The sequence below is a fragment of the Nyctereutes procyonoides genome, unplaced genomic scaffold, assembly GCF_905146905.1.
Source record: "Nyctereutes procyonoides isolate TBG_1078 unplaced genomic scaffold, NYPRO_anot_genome, whole genome shotgun sequence".
Classification (NCBI taxonomy): Eukaryota; Metazoa; Chordata; class Mammalia; order Carnivora; family Canidae; genus Nyctereutes; species Nyctereutes procyonoides.
Window position 1 is genome coordinate 50,483,662 of NW_026575133.1, and position 18,823 is coordinate 50,502,484.

An 18,823-nucleotide genomic window follows, 5' to 3' on the forward strand; every position below is an offset into this window, starting at 1 on the left:
GTGGGCTGGGCTTTATCTTTCAGAATCTCCAAGGCATTGCTTTGCTGGCTTCTCCTTTCACAGTTACTACTGTGGTGGTGAAGTCTAAAGTACCCTGGTTTCTATCTTTTGTAGGTGACCTACTTCTTCACGCAACTTTATTGGATCATGTTTGTCCCTGGCGGTGGCGGTGTGAAATTTCACAGCGATGTACCTTGTGGGTCTAATTTCACTCATTGAAATTGAATGCCACTCTTCCAGTTTGGCAATTCATCATCTTCTGTCCTGGAATTTAAAAAAAAACGTGGTTGTGGTTTCTTCCCCCCATTTTTTCTGCCTCTTATTTCTGAAATTCTTGTAATACTAATGCAGACCCTCCTTGGTAGCTTCCACAATTTCAATTTTTCAACATTTTCTTATCCTCTAACACTTGTCAACTTTTCCATTTCTGCCATCATACATTTTTCAAAGTTTTTATTCATTTAGGTAAGTAATCTCTACACTTGACATGGGGCTTGAGGTCATGACCCCAGTCCAGAGCTGCAAGCTCTCCGGACCAAGCCAGCCAGGTGGGCACCTGTTTCTGTGATCATAATTTTAATTTCCGAGAGCTCTTTTTAATTTTCAGGATGTCCTGTTTTTTTTTTTAATTTATTTTTATTTTTTATGTATCCTGTTTTTTATTTCATGGATGCCTTATCTCTGTAAAGACTTTAATGATAGTTTTAGAAAACATTTCTTCTTCCTGTAGTCTCAGTTTCCCCTCAAGTTGTCTTCTGCTTTTGTTTCCATTTTTTATTCTCAACACTCCCCTTGGGGTATGGTAATTCTTGGGTGTCTGCTCACATGCGTGACAGGAGACAAAGCAGCTGATTAGAAGCCGGGAGTGCTCTGATGATGTCTGTCTACTATGTAGAGTGGCCTGGCTGGGCAGTTTTGTGGGGGAGCCCCTGACATTAGTACTTGTCTCTAATCATGGGCAGGTAAATTTTCCTAGAGAAGATTCTTCTGCTGTCTCGCCATGGAGTGTTCTGAGGGCTCAGTGAGAAGAGGTCACGTGCACACACACATGAGGCGCAGGGTTGTGTCAGCTCTCCCCATGCATTCCTTCACTTCATTCCTGCCTTCAGGATGCAGTCTGGCCTTCAACTGGGCTTACAATGGATCTGGGGTTTGTGGGCCTGTAGCTTATGTGATTTTTTTTTCTTAGCTTATGTGATTTTGCATGCCCTTTTAAAGAAAAAGGATGCCAATTCACAAACATAAAAACAAGATGGGGTGCCTGGCTGGCTCAGCTGGTAGCATGTGTGACTTTTTTCTTTTTTTTAAGATTTTATTTATTTATTCGAGAGAGAGAGAGAGGAAGAGACACAGGCAGGGGGAGAAGCAGGCTCCATGCAGGGAGCCCGATGTGGGACTCGATCCCAGGACTCCAGGATCACGCCCTGGGCGTGAAGGCAGGCACTAAACCGCTGAGCCACCCAGGGATCCCCGCATGTGTGACTTTTGATTTCGGGGTTGTGAGTTCAAGCCCCATGTTGGGTATAGAGATTACTTAAAAATGAAATCTTTAAAAAAACTTAAAAAAAAAACCCAAATATAAAAATAGGCAGGAAAGTATTTATTTAGACAGAGAAAAGAACATAACAAATTATAAGTTATAAAAGCTGACAAATAACATGAACATCAGAAAATCAAGAATCACCTAATATTTTTATTAATCATCTGCCTGACACACCTCTGTATTTATTTCCCTACATTTTTTTTGGCTGCGTAGTCTATGATTGCCTCTTTATATGACACAGAGTGGGTACCATCATTTTCTTAGAGAGAAAAGAAAGGTAATTCAGCTTTCCTCTAGTAGGGTTGACTAAGATTTGTTTTCTATTACTGACAGTTTAGAAAAGCTTTTTTTTCAGCTTACCAGTAATATATAAATATACTATAAATTTTAGGACTTGTAAAATTTAGGAAAATCCCATGTTTCCTTCATAAATAAACTAAGATTCTAGGACACATTTCAGGTTTTCTTGTATGATTACTAATCTTAACCACTCTCTGAATTAGTGGAGTTAATTGTTTTGTCACTGATGTCCCTGGAAGAGGGTACATCATGAGTTATGTCATCTTCGTTATCTTTCATGTTAAAAAATTTAAATGTTTTATCAATGTGTTCATGATTTGCTCCTCCTCTTTATTAACTAGATTATCAAGCAACTGCCGCTATTTAAAACCGATCTCGTTCTCATAATGAATCACTAGTTTTTAGTACAATTTGAAAATATTTTGTTGTACTTTGATTTCAGAATCTCTTGATTTAATTGCTCACCTTTGTCACTTTTATATTGTGTTCCATTATTTTTGACCCAATTTTCCTCTTAGCTTTTTTTCTTCTTTTAAAAATGTTTTCCAGATTTATTGAGACACAATATATATATATATATATATATATATATATATATATATATATATAGCATTGTGAAAATTGAAGGCGTACAATTTTTTTTTTAAAGTAAGCTCTATGCCCAACGTGCGGCTTGAACTCACAATTCCAAGATCAAGTTGCAAGTTCTACTGACTGAGCCAACCAGGTGCCCTTTCCCTTAGTTTTTAAGTACATTTAAAGAGGACAAGAAGAGGGACTCGTTGTATATCTGCCATTCAGAAATCTGCAATATCTCATGGTTTCATCAAAGTTTTCAAATGTCGACAAATTGCAGCTAAAACAGCATACTCCCTGTTCAACCTTCGGGTCACATCTCCAGAAAGGGCTGTGCTACTCCAAAGCTGCCTGACAAGAGTAGAATAAGCAGAAAAAGGAGATAGTGAAGGCAGAGGTTTTCTTAACTGAGTGCAGTATAAATATATTTTTGATGTTTACAAAAACCCAGCATCATGTGAACACACCACCAGGGTTCCTTCTGGGGCCTTGGACAAGGTTCATGGAAGTCAGGGGCCCCAAAGCTTAAACCTTATTAAATAGTTTTCACACAGTAAATCCACCTTTGTGTGCCTAGTAGAGGAACTCCCTGTCTCATACTCTCCAAGGGGTGGGGCCGCTTCATTCTTTTGCTAGGGTGAGGCAGGGACAGTCTCCCAGGGACACTGGAGTTGGGGAGGAGATGGCAGGGCTCTAAACTTACTCAGAGGGATGCCTGGGTGGCTCAGTGGTTGAGTGTCTGCTCTTGGCTCAGGGCCTGATCCCAGAGTCCTGGGATTGAGTCCCGCATCAGGTTCCCTGCAGGGAGCCTGCTTCTTCCTCTGCCTGTGTCTCTCCCTCTCTCTCTGTGTCTCATGAATACATAAAATCTTAAAAAAAAAAAATTTACTCAGAAACCACTTTTAAGCAGTCCTTCTGATCTGAGTGCTTGGCCTCACCCCACTTCTAGAAGTTCCTATTGCCACCAATTCCTGTACTTTAGAGGATTCAATAATGTAAGTCATGAGGGCTCTTGGTTTTCCTAAATGCCAGTTTAGGATTTGGCTTTCTTGGAACTTAAGACTGTTACTGCATGTTACTGCATTCCAATTCCTAAATGTGGCTGATGTCTCTATTCTCCCTGAATTTGTAGATCTGTGCCTTAAAAAAAAAAAAAATCACTTTACTGTGCTTTTTGTGGGATTTGTGAGGGAGATAACTTAGATATATGTATTCAATCTGTCATCTTTACTTGGAAGCTGATTTTTATTAAGTTTTAAATAACGTTATTGAGATATAATTCACATACCATAATATTCACTCACTGTACAATTTGGTTGTTTTTAGTACCGTTAGAGAGTTAACCATCACCACAATCCAACTTCAGAATATTTTCATCACCCCAAAAGAAACCCCGTATCTATTAGCAGTCAGCCCCCAGGCAAACCATTAATCTACTGTATCTATGGAATGTCCTAGCATGGACATTTCATATAAATGGCATTATGTAATAAGAAGTCTTTTGTGTTGGCTTCTTTCACTTAGCAAAATGTTTTCAAGGATCATCCACATTGTGGCATATATCATGACTTCATTCCTCTTTTATCACCGAATAATATTCCATTGTAGGGATATACCATCTTTATCCACAAATCCACTTTCCATTATCATTCACTGGGTGATGGACACTTGGGCTGTTTCTATTTTTTTGGCCATTATAAATGCTGCACATGTTTTTGCATGGACGTATATTTTCATTTCTCTTGGGTATATGCCTAGGAGTGAAACTGCTGGGGCCATATGGTTAAGTCCATGCTTACATTTCTGCAGAGCTGCCAGACTTCTCTAACATGGCCGTGCCATTTTAAAATCACCAGCAGTGAGGGTTCCAATTTCCCCACATCCTCACCAACACTTGTCATTGTCTTTTTTATTTTAGCCATTCCAGCGAGTATGAGGGTTATTTCATCGCAGTTTGACTGGAATGTCTCTCATGACTAATGATGTTGAGTATCTTTTCATGTGGTTATCAGTCGTTTAAATATCTTCTTTGGAGAAACATCTATTCCAACCCTTTGCCTATTTTAAAAATGGGTTGTCTTTTTTTATTGTTGAGTTGTTAAGAGTTCTTCATCTATTCTGGGTATAAGTTTCTTTTCTTTTTTTAAAAAAATATTTTATTTATTTATTCATGACAGACACAGAGAGAGAGAGAGAGAGAGAGAGAGAGAGAGAGAGGCAGAGACACAGGCAGAGGGAGAAGCAGGCTCCACGCAGGGAGCCCAATGTGGGACTTGATCCTGGGTCTCCAGGATCACACCCCAGGCTGAAGGCAGTGCCAAACCACTGGGACATCGGGGCTGCTCTGGGTATAAGTTTCTAATCAGATATATGATTTGCAAACATTTTCTCTCATTTGTGAGTTGTTTATTTCACTCTTTTAGTGGTTTCTTTTGAAGCACAAAAGTTTTAGGTTTTGAAGAAGTCCAATCTATTTTTTCTTTTGTTGTTTGTGCTTTTTGGTATCACATCTAAGAATTCTTTGCCAAATTCAAGGTCACGGGATGCCTGGGTGGCTCAGCAGTGGAGCATCTTGCCTTGGCCCAGGGCGTGATCCTGGAGTTCTGGGATCGAGTCCCACATCGGGCTCCCTGCATGGAGCCTGCTTCTCCCTCCGCCTATGTCTCTCTCTCTTATGAATAAATAAATAAAATCTTAAAAAAAAAAAAAAAAGCAGAGGTCAAAAAAAAATTCAAGGTCACGAAGACTCACCCCTATATTTTCTTCTTAAGATTTTATAGTTTTAGCTTTTACACTCAGGACTTTGATCCATTTTGAGTTAATTTTTGTGTATGGTGTGAGGTACGGGCCTCCCTTCATTCTTTCGCATGTGGATACCCAGTTATTCTGGCACCGCTGAAAAGATTATTCCATCCTTATTCAACTGTCTTGGCATCCTTGTTAAAAAAAAGGAAATCAACTGACCATAAATGTTAAGGGTTTATTTATGGACTCTTATTTCGATTCCATTGACCTACACTATCTTTATGGTAGTATCACAATTTCCTAATTCCTGGACTTTTGTTGAGAGTTTTGCGGTTGAGAAGCAGTAAGCCCTCCAACTTTGCCAAGATTGTTTTGGCTGTTCTGTGTCCCTTGCATTTCCAAATGAATTTTAGTGGTGTATTTTTTATATTTAAATCCTTATTCCAGGGGCACCTGGGTGGCTCTGTCAGTTAAGCGTCTGCCTTAGGCTTGGGTCATGATCTCAGGGTCCTGGGATCAAGCCCTCCATAGGGCTCCCTGCTCAGCAGGGAGTCTGCTTCTCCCTGTCCCTCTGCCCCCCCCCCCCGCTCATGCTCTCTCTCATTCTCTCTCTAATAAATAAAATCTTTAAAAATTTTTTTAAATAAAAAAATAAATCCTTATTCTATTTAGAGTTTGAGTGTATGGTTAGCCAGTTATTTTAACCTAATTTAAAAATAAACTATCTTTGAGAAATCATTTTTCTTTTTTTTTTTTAAAGATTTTATTTATATATTCATGAGAGACACACAAAGAGAGAGGCAGAGACACAGGCAGTGGGAGAAGCAGGCTCCATGCAGGGAGCTTGATGTGGGACTTGATCCCGGGACTCCAGGATCATGCCCTGGGCCAAAGGCAGATACTAAACCACTGAGCCACCCAGGGATCCCCAAGAAATAATTTCTTTAGTGTTAAATACTTTTATTCCATACCACAGACCTGTCCTTTGCCAATAACATAGATTTAATTATTTAGGTTTATAAGAGTTCTTAATACCTGTCCAAACAGATCCCTTCTCATTACATTTCACTTCAGGTAATTAATTTGTCTTGATATTTAAGATGAACTTCAAAGTCATATGCTGTGTGCCCTCCCACCCCAGGATACTTATTACTAAAAATGCATTATATTTATAGATTAACTTTTGAAGAGCCTACATTTTTACAAATATTAGGTTGGCTCATTCAAGGCCAAAATATTTCTTTCCATTCATTTAAGTCTTTTTTTTTTTTAAAGATTTTATTTATTCATTCATGAGAGACACAGAGACGTAGGCAAAGAGAGAAGCAGGCCCCATGCAGGTAGCCTGATGTGGGACTTGATCCCAGGTCTCCAGGATCATGCTCTGGGTTGAAGGCTCAACCACTGAGCCACCCAGGTATCCCTCATTTAAGTCTTTTTTATCATGTGCTTTAGTCTTAAGAGTTTTTTCATATAGGTCCTCTACTTTTATTTTGCTGAATATCAAGATCCCAAAATAACACTTACATGTGAAATTTTTAGCCCTACACATGGAACCAATTCCACTTGGTTTACTGCAAGTGGAATTCCCTTTCATTTTATTGTCCTGGTACACAGGAAAGCTACTGGGTATTAAATATTTACCCTGACCCAGTCATCACACCTACATACTTAGCCTATATAGCCTGAGAAATTCAGCTAGGAAAAAAAGAATTAGGTTTTCCAAACAGATAGTTATAGCACCTGAAAATAATGATAAAACTTCCCTTTTCTTTCCTGATATTTTGTACCCATTTCTTGTCTGTAGCATTGGCCTGAAATTGTAGAAAAATATGTCTGACTTTAGTAAGGATGCTTCGAGGCTGACCTTTCACTATTAAATATGAAAAAGTCTACTGGTTTCAGCCAGGAAGCCTCCTAATAGTAAGGAAATATCTTTTTGTTCCTGGTTTCCTAAAAGATATGAAGGTTGGATTTTTGAGTTATATCACAGCTTTTTCAGCATGCATTTAGATGCCCAGTTTGTTCTCTCAGACCTAGTGCTGTGATTCACTGTTACACTCTGCCCAGTAAAGGGTTAGGCTAACCAACTTGCTGTTTATCTGTCTTGCTTTCTGATGATGACACATAAGCCCTCAAGTGCAGGGACTGAATGTTATGCTTTTTTGCAACTTCTGTAAGTACCTTTCATTGAATGAATATTCAGTAAATATTTACTAAGGGCTTCCTTTATACCTAGAACTATGCTAGGTGCTAGGGCTATCAGGATGAACAAGACTGACTCATTCTGTGATCTCAGGGAGTGTATAGTCCAGTTTGATGCACATAGTAAGCGTTGGATAAGTGGCTAAATAAATGAGTAAACCGGTTATGTTGCCCCAAGGGCCCTATATAACACCATACCCCCATTTAATTTAAGGTTCCTGAAAAAAATTAGTCTCAGAGAAGGCTTTATAAACAACAAAGAAAAGTAGTATCATTGTCTTTGGTTTCCCAGTCCTTATCTAACTAAAACCAACCTAAAAGGATGATATTCCCAGCCACAAGCAACAGTTGGGGACAGGGGAAAGTTTACTTGGTGGAGACTGTGAAAACAGAGCTAGCCTTTGGCATTGGCAGTAAAGCCTGGCTAGACATGTTATCTGAATATGGGTTGAGGGAAAACTATTTTATTTTCTTGTGAAAGACTTATTTATTTGAGAGAGAGAGAGAGAGAGAGAGAGAGAGAGATAGTGTGCCCACAAGCAGGGGGAGAGAGGGAGAGAGAGAGTCTCCAGCAGACTTCCCACTGAGCACAAGCCCAACCTCAGGCTCCATCTCATGCTCCTGAGATCATGACCTGAGCCTAAATCAAGAGTCAGTCACTTAACCGACTGAGCCACCCAGGCGCCCCCAAAACTAATATTTTGAAGAGCTTAAGAGGAAATATGACGGGAGGAGAGTCTCCTGGATTTATTCCAAGGCTGCCAAATGGCAGATATGCTCCCCTCAATAGCCTGAAAACTGGGGCAGGTACCCTGAGGGAAGAACAGATTCTCTGCCACTGACACGGTGAAAGGTGGCCAGGGGAGAGTGAGAAGACAGAGCAGAAGGACTAACACTTCAAGCAGCTCTTTGCCTTTTCTCTCTGCTTCTCAACACTGCCTCCCTGCTCTCATCCCTGTGGTTCTAGAACCCTGCTGGGACGCAGGGACTTCCTCGGGAGAAACAGCTGCTCTGGAACGCACGTGGCAAGAGTAAGAGCATCGTGGCATCTCAGAGGACAGTGGAGCCCTGGCCCAGCTGGAACTGTGGAGCCGAGGCTGGCAGTCCTCCAGGACCCGGAGACGGTCACTGGGCCTCAGAACCTTTGTCCCCCTCCTCCTCACAGCTCCCCTTGGGATTCTTCCTGTGGCATCAGGTGGGTGAGATGAGGTCCAGAGAGAAGACAGGGCTTGCTCCCCACAGAATCTCTCTGCTCCGGAAGAAATCAAGAGGGCTCGGTGCTCCTAGTCTCTGGACGAGAATTCCTTGGTTGGTTCTGTTTGCCAATCCGTAAATATGAGCACCAGAGGGCAGGAGAAGGGATATTTTGGTCTCAGCAACAAAACGGAGAAAACAATTCTCTTGAGCCTCCCCTTCTCCAACCCTCAACGTGCTCCACCTCAAAAAAAAAAAAAAAAAAGTTCTATGTGCACAGAGGGAAAGGAGGAAAATTCACTTTCACAATAAAGAAAAGTCAACAGGATGTTCTCCAAAGCTACAAATATACTTTTTCAAACAGTAAATATCTCTATTAGCAGCATGATGCCAGTTGGCTAATTCTGTCCATCTCAGTAAAACCTTTCCAGAAAAACTCCTGCTCTTGTGTAATGTCTATTTACAAAAACAGCTCTTTTGCATTTTCAATTTGCTAGGTTTCTCAATCTTTTGTTTCCCCACCCCCTCGACTGCAGAGGCAGAGACAAGAGGCAGGCCCAGATGGCAGTTGGGTGGGGATCCCCTGGTCACCCCAGCAGATCCCTCAAGCCCCGCCTTCTTCAGAGAGTCCTCCGCTTCCATTACAATGAAGAGTGAAAAGAAGCTGGAACCTACACATTCCTCCCTGGTCTTCACCTTGGCCTTGGCCTCCGCAAGTTGTTTCTACTGAATGTGAATGAGCCCTCGGCCTGGCTTGGGGGTGGAAAGAACCCTGAAATGATTCAGCCCACCCCACCCCACATCTTTCTGATGGATCACAGTTTTGGGGGGGGGAGGGAGGAGGTGAGGGAGGTGAGAACGAAGGGAGGGCTGAGCAAAGAGTAGGCGGCAGTTGATAGTGGCTGAAATCCTGGCTCCCCGGGGAGTGGTCTGGGCCTGAGTCACTGTCTCGGGCGAGAGCAGGAAGGTGGGCGAAAGGCAGCAGCTTCTGCAGGCTGGAAGGACAAGCCCCTCCTCCCCCCATCCTTCTGTTACCCTATCCTTGGGTCGTTGCCTTCTCTGGTCTGAGGGCCCACCAAGGCTACCACCACCTTGACGCTCCAAGGGGAAACAGGGCCGGGGCCAGGGCAGGGCTTATGGAGAGGCAGCTGGCTCCGGCAGAACAGCTGTTTGCTGGATGTCATCCTCTCTGTAAGGCCAGCTGGCCACAGTGTCACCCGGCCATCGAGAGTTCAGCCCGAGCAAGGGTGTGAGAGACCCCATCCGAAGGGGAAATGGAGGAAAACAGAGCTGTGAAATGGCCATTTCCAGCACCTCTGACCACAGCCTCTCCACCATCCCCCCTCCCGTCAGCCTTTCCCTTAAACTAGCCAGATCTAAAACCAGAGCACACACAACGCTACCCTAACTTACCACCCGTCCGAGGAGTTATGTGTGTGTTTAAAAATAAAAGGCATGACTCTGTGACTTGGCTGATTTGTCACTTGGATCAGAACAGTCCCCCAGCTCAGCTGTGATCCCTCCTTCCCCACTGCTCCCCAGGCTGACCTCTGAGAAGTTGAGACAGAATGAATCACACTGTTCAGTGAGATCTCACAGCACGTGAAATCTTAGAAATCCTTCAATTCACGTGACCATTTATTGAGCATCTCCTATTGCAGGTTTGTGCTAGGTGCTTCTGATACATCAGTTCATTTAAAGCGGTCCACTGCTGTATTCCTCACAAGAGACGGTGTGCTGCATCGGGGGACAGACTGCCAGCTGTGAGGTTCTGGACAAGTTACCTAACCTTGCTGGCTCTCAGTTTCCCTGTCTAGAATTGGACAAGAACATACATATTATGTAGAGTCGGGTCGCTGAGAGGACTAAATGAGTTTAGTGCTTAAAATAGTTCCTGACATATATTCAGCAGCCTGTAAGTATTTGCTGGAAAGACAGTGGTGGTGATATTTTGATGATGATGATCAAACTGAGGCCTGAGGGGGTGGTTCACACACAGTTGCACAGAGGTAAGTATGGTTAGGAAACCTGAAATGCTTTTTTCTGCTTTGGGGGCAAGCAGCAGTCCTGTATCATAGTGCATCACTGCCAGGCCCAAGTTAATCCATTTGCCTACAGTGAATGGGGACTTCCTCCTGAGTAGTGAAAGGAGTTGTGACAGAAGTCTGGAGGCTGATGAAGCAGCTAAAGGTCAGGAAAACAAAAGGAAGGAAGGCAATTCAGGGAGGTATTCTGTTTGTTTGTTTGTTTGTTTGTTTTGTAGCTCCTTAGAAGATGCATTTCCCCATTTTATAAAAGGAACACAGAAGGCTTTCTGAGGTGAAAAGCTTATCCTGCTTACTCAAGAAGCCAGAGAGAAGCCTCCAATGCCTGCTTCCCATTCTGATGGGCGAACAGTGGTTCAGACACCAACAGACCCTGAGAAGCACCAGACCAACTGTTTAGCTTCTGAGGCACTACCTCTAATCTCATGTTCACTCCTGTCTCTAACCAATCGGGAATTACACAAAGAGCTTGCATTGACCTTTTCCCTTCTCTGCAGAAGGTCTGATAGCAGGACAGAGAAGGGGGATGGAAACTCGCTTCTAGGCCTACCTCCCTAGGTCATCCTCACTGGCTGGGCAAGGCAATAATTCTCTTGCCATGAACAGTGAGGTCAACCCTAGCTGTGATGCCAGTCAGGCGAGGCATGACAAAAGTTAATAGAAACTATTATAAATGATTGTAAACACTCAAAAAATTACAGAGAATACTAATAAACACTCATGCATTCACCTAGCACCATCAGGTTCTAACATGAAGCCACACTTATTTCAGATCTTACCCTTTTAGCAATGCAGCATCTCCAATACTGCTGGAGTTCCCTGAATGCTACAGCCCCATTCCATCTTCTTCTCTCTCCTCCTCCTCCTCACCCTAGTGGTAACTGCTGCCCTGCATTCAGTAGGCATTATTCCCATACTTTCACTACATACATTTAAATCTGTGAGCACAACATAGTATTGTTTTACAGGCTTGAACTTTATGTAAATAGAATAATACTGAATGTATCACTTGGAAACTAACTTATGTCCAGCATTATGCTTCTGAAATTTTGTCCATGCTGATATATATAGTTCTACTTCATTCATTTTAACGATTACATGTTTCATTATGTAAAGATATCACATTGTAGAGGCTGGACATCTACAGACAATGAAGCAACTCACCCTCCCTTGTAGTCTCCTGCTGCACCAGGGCAGGAGTTTCTCTGGGTGAGGGGGTGCGAATGTTTCCTACTGCCAGAGGCACTGTAGAAATCTCCAAAGGGGTTGTATCAATTTATACCTCCACCCCCCACACCACTCTGCACTCCTGATGCCAGTGGACAGCCAGCTCCCACTGCTCCTCATCCTTAAGATACTTGGCCCTTGCCTGACTTTAAAATTGTTGCCAGTTGGATGGCTGTGCAATGGCATCTTTGCTTTCCCCTGATTACTAACAAACCAACATCTTGGTAAAGGCTTTTGTCCACTTGGGTTTTCTTTTCTATAAAGTGATTGACAGCTTTCACATCTCTGGATTAAGTTCTTAGAAAGCACACAGCTGGGGTTCTTTATAGTTACTCCTTCTAGGTTTATTATTATAACCCACGAAACACAAACAAATAAACTAACAATGCTACCTTTAGCTGGCTGGAGTTACAGGCGTTGGCTTCTAGTCTGAATACCTGCAATGAACTCCTAGATCAGTGTTTTTCTAACTGGGGTCATGCATCAATCACGTTTGCTGCTACATGTTACTCCATTGTAAACCTATCAAAATTAGTCATGAGATCAACTGAATACACCATTGTTTTAAACATGAAATAGAATATAACAGAAAATGCTAGAGTACATTAGACATATACCATGTAAAGTTTTTATCTGAAGTATAAATGTATGTGTGCTGTTATATCAAAGGTATTTCTGACTGCAAGTTGTGGTCAAAAAAATTTGGAAGCTACTGTCCCAGTCAGTCCCCATGGCTCCATGCTTCCTCTCCTCTGAGCTCTTGTATAGACCACCGCCAAATTCATCTGATTAAATCACTGCTTTCCCCATGCCACTTCCATGCTCAAATCCCTTCAATTTTCAAAAGCCTCGGCTCAGTTCAGTTCCTCGGCATTGCACTGAAAGCACTGACAACATGGCCTGACTATGGGGCCAGCTGTCATCAACGAAGCCTCCACTCAAATCCCTATTTGAGAAACCCATGCTGGCCTCCTGATGGACCGTGTCGAATACTTGATGCATTGTCTCCACACACCTTGTCAAGGCTATTCTTCTACCTGGACCCTTCTTTGACTGCCCACTGCGACAGTGCACACTCACTAGTCAAGGTTCAGCTAAAATCACATCCTCTGGTTGAAATCTTTCTTGATGTCACCCCAACATTTAGCGATTGGCTGTCATTCCCATGAATCCCTGGCACTTCCTATACGCTGGCTCAAGACAGGCATCGATGCTTATAGCCTTTTCAATGTCCCCCAACATTTACTACAGGCCCTTGTACAGTAGAAATGTTCAATGAGCATCAGATCAACAAATATTTATTGAGCATTATCTGTATAGCAACAGGTTATGGGCCATATTTAATGGATTACCCACTGAAATAACGGGTTCAGGGAAGCAACCCTAATAACTAAACCGCCAACTCCGAAGTGACCCCAACACATGCACATAAAGAGTATAACACAGAACAAAACATCTTTGACAAAGAAGCTGTGGGATTCAAGATACTTGACTCTTTCCAAATGTAAAAAAAGTCCCTTACCCTCTCATTACAAGAGGGGAATGTTTCAGCAGAAACAAGAGTGAGATGCTTTACATTTGTGCCCAAAGCAACGTTAACTACAGAATCACACAGGCTCTCCAGGGGGACCCTGTCTTCTGGACATGACCATGCTCTCCACAGAAGAGGAAAAAGCTTGGGAAGAGTTTGGCCTGTCCAAGGAAGTGAGTAGGAAGGCTGCCCAAGGCAGGAAGGCCTCAGAGTAAGAAGGTGAGATGGTCCAGAACACGTGGAGCTGTGTAGGACACAGGACTTCCTCTACTGCTTGGAGTGTGAACACTGGCGACTTTTTGTAATTCACTACCACCCTGGTAGAGTTCATACACGCTGTCAAAGTAAAATACCTTCCTTTGGGGCCCAATCTACTTGGGAATGGTCTTCCTTTTTAAATTTTTTTTCTAGTAATCTCTACACTCTACATGGGGCTCGAGCTTAGGACCCTGAGATCAAGAGTCACGTGCTCTGCCCACGGAGCCAGCCAGATGCCCCTGGTCTTCCATTCTTCTAATGTTTCTGTTCAAGCACAGAGAATACTCAGGAGCAGATTTTAGTTCTAGTTCTGCTGGGTACTCCGCACATGAATTCTAATAAGCTGTCAAAGGGAGATAAGAAGACCTGAACTGCATACTTCTGAGGGTACATGTGAGGATGTAGTCAGATAATGGATGGGAAAGTCATTTGAAAAGTTAAAAGCATTATACAAATGTGCAATAGCAAGGGTAACACTAGAGGGAAGAGACTCCACTGAGAACATGTATGAAATAGAATGGGTAGTTCAGTTTGACTCGGCAGTTTACCTTCCTTTCTTTATATTCCATTCATTTCATTTGACAATTACCAATTAGGTACTTACTATGTGCAAACAGTAGACACACACAAAGGTGAAGAAGCTGTAGATCCTGCCATCACAAAGCCTGAGCGGGAGAGGATCACGTCTGTGCTCCCTGGAAGGATATGGAGGTGCTACAGGAGTTCTAGGCATGTATGGAAGAGAGTAGTTTGGCAGGGGGAGAGGAGAGAGAATAATCAGTCTCCGAAAGGCTCTGAAGCCACTTCTTCCCTCGTTGATTTAACAACAGCAATTTTAGAGCCTCTTCATTTCAGGAAGTGGCTTACAGGTTCCGCATGTTTTTATCTGAAAATTTTTCCTGAGCTAAGGCAAGTCAGGAAATGGGAAAAAAAAAAAAAAGTCCTTGCTCATACATCCCATAAACATGTACTGTTTGCTGGGAACACTGCTAGGGATACAGTGATGACCAAGACACAGTCCCTTCCTCATGCACAGTGGAGTTACTGACAAGCAGACCAACAATTCAAGTACAGACACTAATGAGGGTCAGAGGAGGGGCACTCAACTTGGCTTGGCAGGGTGCGGGGGGCTGTTGGAGGAAAACCCTCAGAAGATGTGAAACCTAACCTGACTCTGTAAGGATGAGTGTGCATTGGCCAGATGGACAAGGCAATGAGGGGAGGAGTAAAGATGGACAGCCAGGTCCAGGAAGGCCTTATAAGTCATGGCCCAGAGTCAGGCCTTTATCCTGAAGATGATGGGGGAGGGCCTACATGGTGAGAACATGGTGAGGGAAAAAGGATGGATTTCAAGGAATACCGATACTTAAGGGGCAGCGGGAGGCAGAAGAGCCCAGAAGAGTCAGAAAACAATCATATGTGCATAGTCTATTTTTTTCTCACGACACAGTTGGGTGGTACAACGTCAGCCGGGCTTATCCTCTGCATGCCGTAGTTGGAGAAAACAAGATGGAGGAAGCATGGATGCCTACCCAGGCCAGGCTGTGAAGGAACCAGACCCTGAACTCACCCCTCTAACACCCAGCCAGATTTCTCTGTACAGACCCTCATTTCCTTCATCCTGAGTCAAACTTCTACACCCCTAATAGAGGAAGATTTCTTGTAGGCCTCCTTTCTCCTCATCACTTAAGCCTAAAGAGCATCAAGGTGTGTGGTTCCAGGGAAGGCTACAATTACTGGAGACAGCTAAGCCAGATTAACAAGATATATTATATTCTTAATTCTACTGAGTTCTCCCTCCTTACAACAGTAAAGACATGGACACACAAGAAGAGAGAGGGGGAAACAAGCAGGAGGAGAGGAGAGATAAGCACTGGACTTAGGCCCAGAGGGTGGATCAGTGATCTGAGATGTGAACATCAAACGCCTTCTGTCTAGCAGGGCACACCACTGGGCCAGCTGGCGAGAAGACATGTGGGTGGTCGGCAGACCAATGGACGGGTAGATGGTACAGGAAGGCAGCAGGTACCCACTAAACAAACGCGGTGGGCGAGCTGCATGCACAGAGGAAGCAGGGAACAAAGACCGCTCACTCTTCATGCAAAGTCCACAGTGTACAAAGGGCATCAATATTGGACATTTCTCACTGTGACATTTTGAGAGCCCAGCCTAGCCCAGAACAATGGTTACACTCTGGGGACCATGTGCTGCGTGCCCCTGGGCCTTATTCAATGATGGCTGGAATACCCCATGTGCTTGGTGAACTTGACCTTGGGCATCGGCCTCCTATCATGGCCCTACGTCACTCTGGTCTCTTCCCCCACTGAGAATTCCAGTCTCGGATGAATGGATAGATTCATTCTGGGAGCAGGAAAACCACTCCAGGAGTGAATCAGAAGGACCCAGCCCCGATCCCTTTGCCAGCCATTGAGCCAGGAACTGAGTGTGATTGTGTGCCCAGGCGCCGGTGCTGTTCCCCTCTTAGTGAGACAGGGTCAGGGTCCACGTAAGAGATGACGTAGAAGCCCTCTAAAGAGGAAGAAAAAGGAATCTCGGCATTGAGGGACAAAGCCACCCTTTTGGTTCTGACCCTCAGTCTAGGGAGGTGCCAAGCCGCACATGGACTAGTGAATTAATTCTACAGGATAAAAATCTCAGCTTTTGCTGAACAGTTGGTTGTCAATTTCAATTCTCTGCAAACTGACAGGCCTCAGGAAACAGGCTATTACTTTTTCAGAAAAAAAAAAGACTTCCTCAAGACAGGTGTTAACAGTATGCTTCAGATCACCAAGAGGATCTTTTACCCTGGTCTCCAGTCTGTTCTTCTCCCCATTTGTGAAGAAAAGATCGATTTTTAAAATTGTAAATGCCAATCTAAGCAATACAAAGCATTTGCACTTTCTGTTTTTTACCTTGAAAAATTAAGCAAGAGAATTCCAAAGATTCAAGATGTGGCTGGCAAGAGGACGTCTATATCACAGGGTCAGGGGATCCAGGCTGACACTTTAAGGAAGTAATTCCTCAAGGAGAGGGAATCGAAGGACTGCCACTTTTCTCATCACTAACTAGGTTATAACAAGATGGGAAAGTTAGCTTTTTAAGGCTCTAACCCCCTATCGGCCTCCTGGAGCAAAGGTGGAGGGAAAAGGAGCAGCTCCTGCCGGGGCTTATTAGGGCATTGCTCCGGGCTTCCCTCACGTGCTGGCACCTACTGTCTGACATTTGTCCATCAATCTTGTCTAAGAAGCAGGAGGGAGGAGGGGACAGAAATGGTTTAAACTTTACATTAGAGAATTGTCCTCAACGCTGACTGCCATTAGCTGCTTGTGGCTAGCGTGTAGTTTCCACTACACTAATGGTCAAATGTGAGCCTGCAAGAGCCTTCCTGAAGGGTACTCTACTACCTTCATTCACTCGTGACTAGTCATATTACATTTACTTTGCATAAAGAAACAGGCTAGACTATATGAGGGCAGAGTGGCAAACACATCCCATATGGACCTTGGATTCCAAGAGAGGTTTGATTAATCTCCTACATCTCTGGGGGTCAGTGTATTCATATAAACGAACTATAGTTGGACCGTCTTGAGGTTTCCGGTTGTGGTTATATGCAGGTCCTTGGGCCTGAAGGTAAGGCCCTTTGGGCAAACCGAATCTTACAAGATAAATCAACCATTACATATTACGAAGTCTCTACTATGAGCTGGGCATCATAGAGCAACGTACCTTCCGGCTCTGGAGTGGTGACTCTACTACTCTGAGACTCCTTAGCGTCTTTTCTGATGGCCTGCTGGTTCTCATCATGTTTTAAGCTTACCTATGTCTATTTTAAAGAGAAAGCAGTGAGTGGGGTAATGGCCCTGTTAGCGACGAAAGCTAGTTCAATCCCACACTGGGAGTGTGGGTGTGGGTTTTCAACTCTGGACCCACCCCCAAAGAGAAGCAAGTTCTGTCTCTCCAAGACAATGAAGTGGTGCAAAGGCTAGCCATCTGGAAGCGAGGGGATTTTTTTTGGTCGGTGAAACTGGGCCCAGACTGCCAGAGTGAGAGCCACAGCTCCGGGGCTATGGGAGCGGTGGAGAGATGCCCACGGGGGAGAAAGCATTGACTCCACCTCACAACGAGCATTTACAGGACGAGGAAACAGGAGACTTCCTCAGTTCCAGCAGCCGGGAGAAGACGGGACCGGTTCCTTGCAACAGAAAGAGTCAGGAAACAGACGCGGGATCCCAAGCCGAGGGGGATCCCTCGACCCAACTCCCGGTGAGTCTCCGGGAAAGCACCGGAGCAAGGGCCCTCAAACGACCAAGGGCGGCGGGTCCGTGCGGGCAGCGCGGGCGAGGGGACCCAGGCGGGCGCGGGCAAGGCGCACGGCGGGCCTGGGGCTCCGGCGGCTCGGCCCTCACTCACCAGCTCATGGTCCCGAACTCGGCCCTGCCGCCGGGGTCCTCGGCCGCGACTGGGTCCGCAGGGATCACTTCCGGATTCAGCCAGTCTCCAGGAAGTGACGCGACCACGCCTCCTGTGCCCGGAAGAGGCGGGGCGGTGGGCGGGGCGGTGGGCGGGGCCTCGCTGCATTAACCCTTCTGCAGCGGCGGGCGCCCCGCGCGGTGTCCCCGGCCCGCGACCTCGCGCCTTGCCTGGGGGGCTGGGGGGCTGGGGGGGGGGGCGGCGTGGGGACCCCGGGTCCTGAGACACCGACTTGTAAAATTCACATTCGTGCCTCTTAACCTTGCTACTGCCTCAGTTTTTCTGTGAAAAGTTTTCTAATCCAGAGACAGTAGTAGTCCTTGTTGATGGGGGAAGGAGCCAGTTGGGGGAAAGGGGGGGGGGATTACATTCACCGTATGGGATTTTTGTGTCTTTTAAATTGTGCACCCTGACCTTCCCCTACAAACACAGACACGAATGGACCTTCCCTTCTTCAAGATGGCACAAGGCTCTGAATATAAAATAGATGCTTTTTGGGTTGGAAACATTCTGTAGATTGACCCAACGGAAGAGAACAAAGAGTAAAGGTCTCCCAGTCCTTCCCTCTCCGCTCCCCTTTACAGAACCCAGGGGATGTGAACGGTCCCATTCCTTTTACTCTGTCATTTAACAAATGGGATCCTGCGGTGTGCTGGGCCCTGTGCAACCTCAAGGTCACAACCCTGAGAAAGAAGGTGGATCCTGCCTTTAATCCGTCCCAGGGCCACT

The 18,823-nt window shown here is 44.6% G+C and overlaps 1 protein-coding gene across 3 annotated transcripts in view; it reads right to left on the minus strand.

Moving 5' to 3' along the window:
• The window catches only part of BIN3 (bridging integrator 3), a 44,857-nt gene extending 26,735 nt beyond the window's left edge, over window positions 1-18,122 (minus strand). The window contains exon 1 of one of the 3 annotated variants that reach the window (XM_055300330.1): window positions 18,035-18,122. In XM_055300330.1, coding sequence (XP_055156305.1) covers window positions 18,035-18,042 — 8 coding nt within the window. In that variant the 5' untranslated portion in view covers window positions 18,043-18,122. Of the gene's footprint in view, window positions 1-193; window positions 232-17,350; window positions 17,419-18,034 lie in introns of those variants that run through there. The other 2 variants (XM_055300331.1, XM_055300329.1) reach the window with 2 other exon arrangements.
• Between the last annotated feature and the right edge of the window lie 701 nt (window positions 18,123-18,823).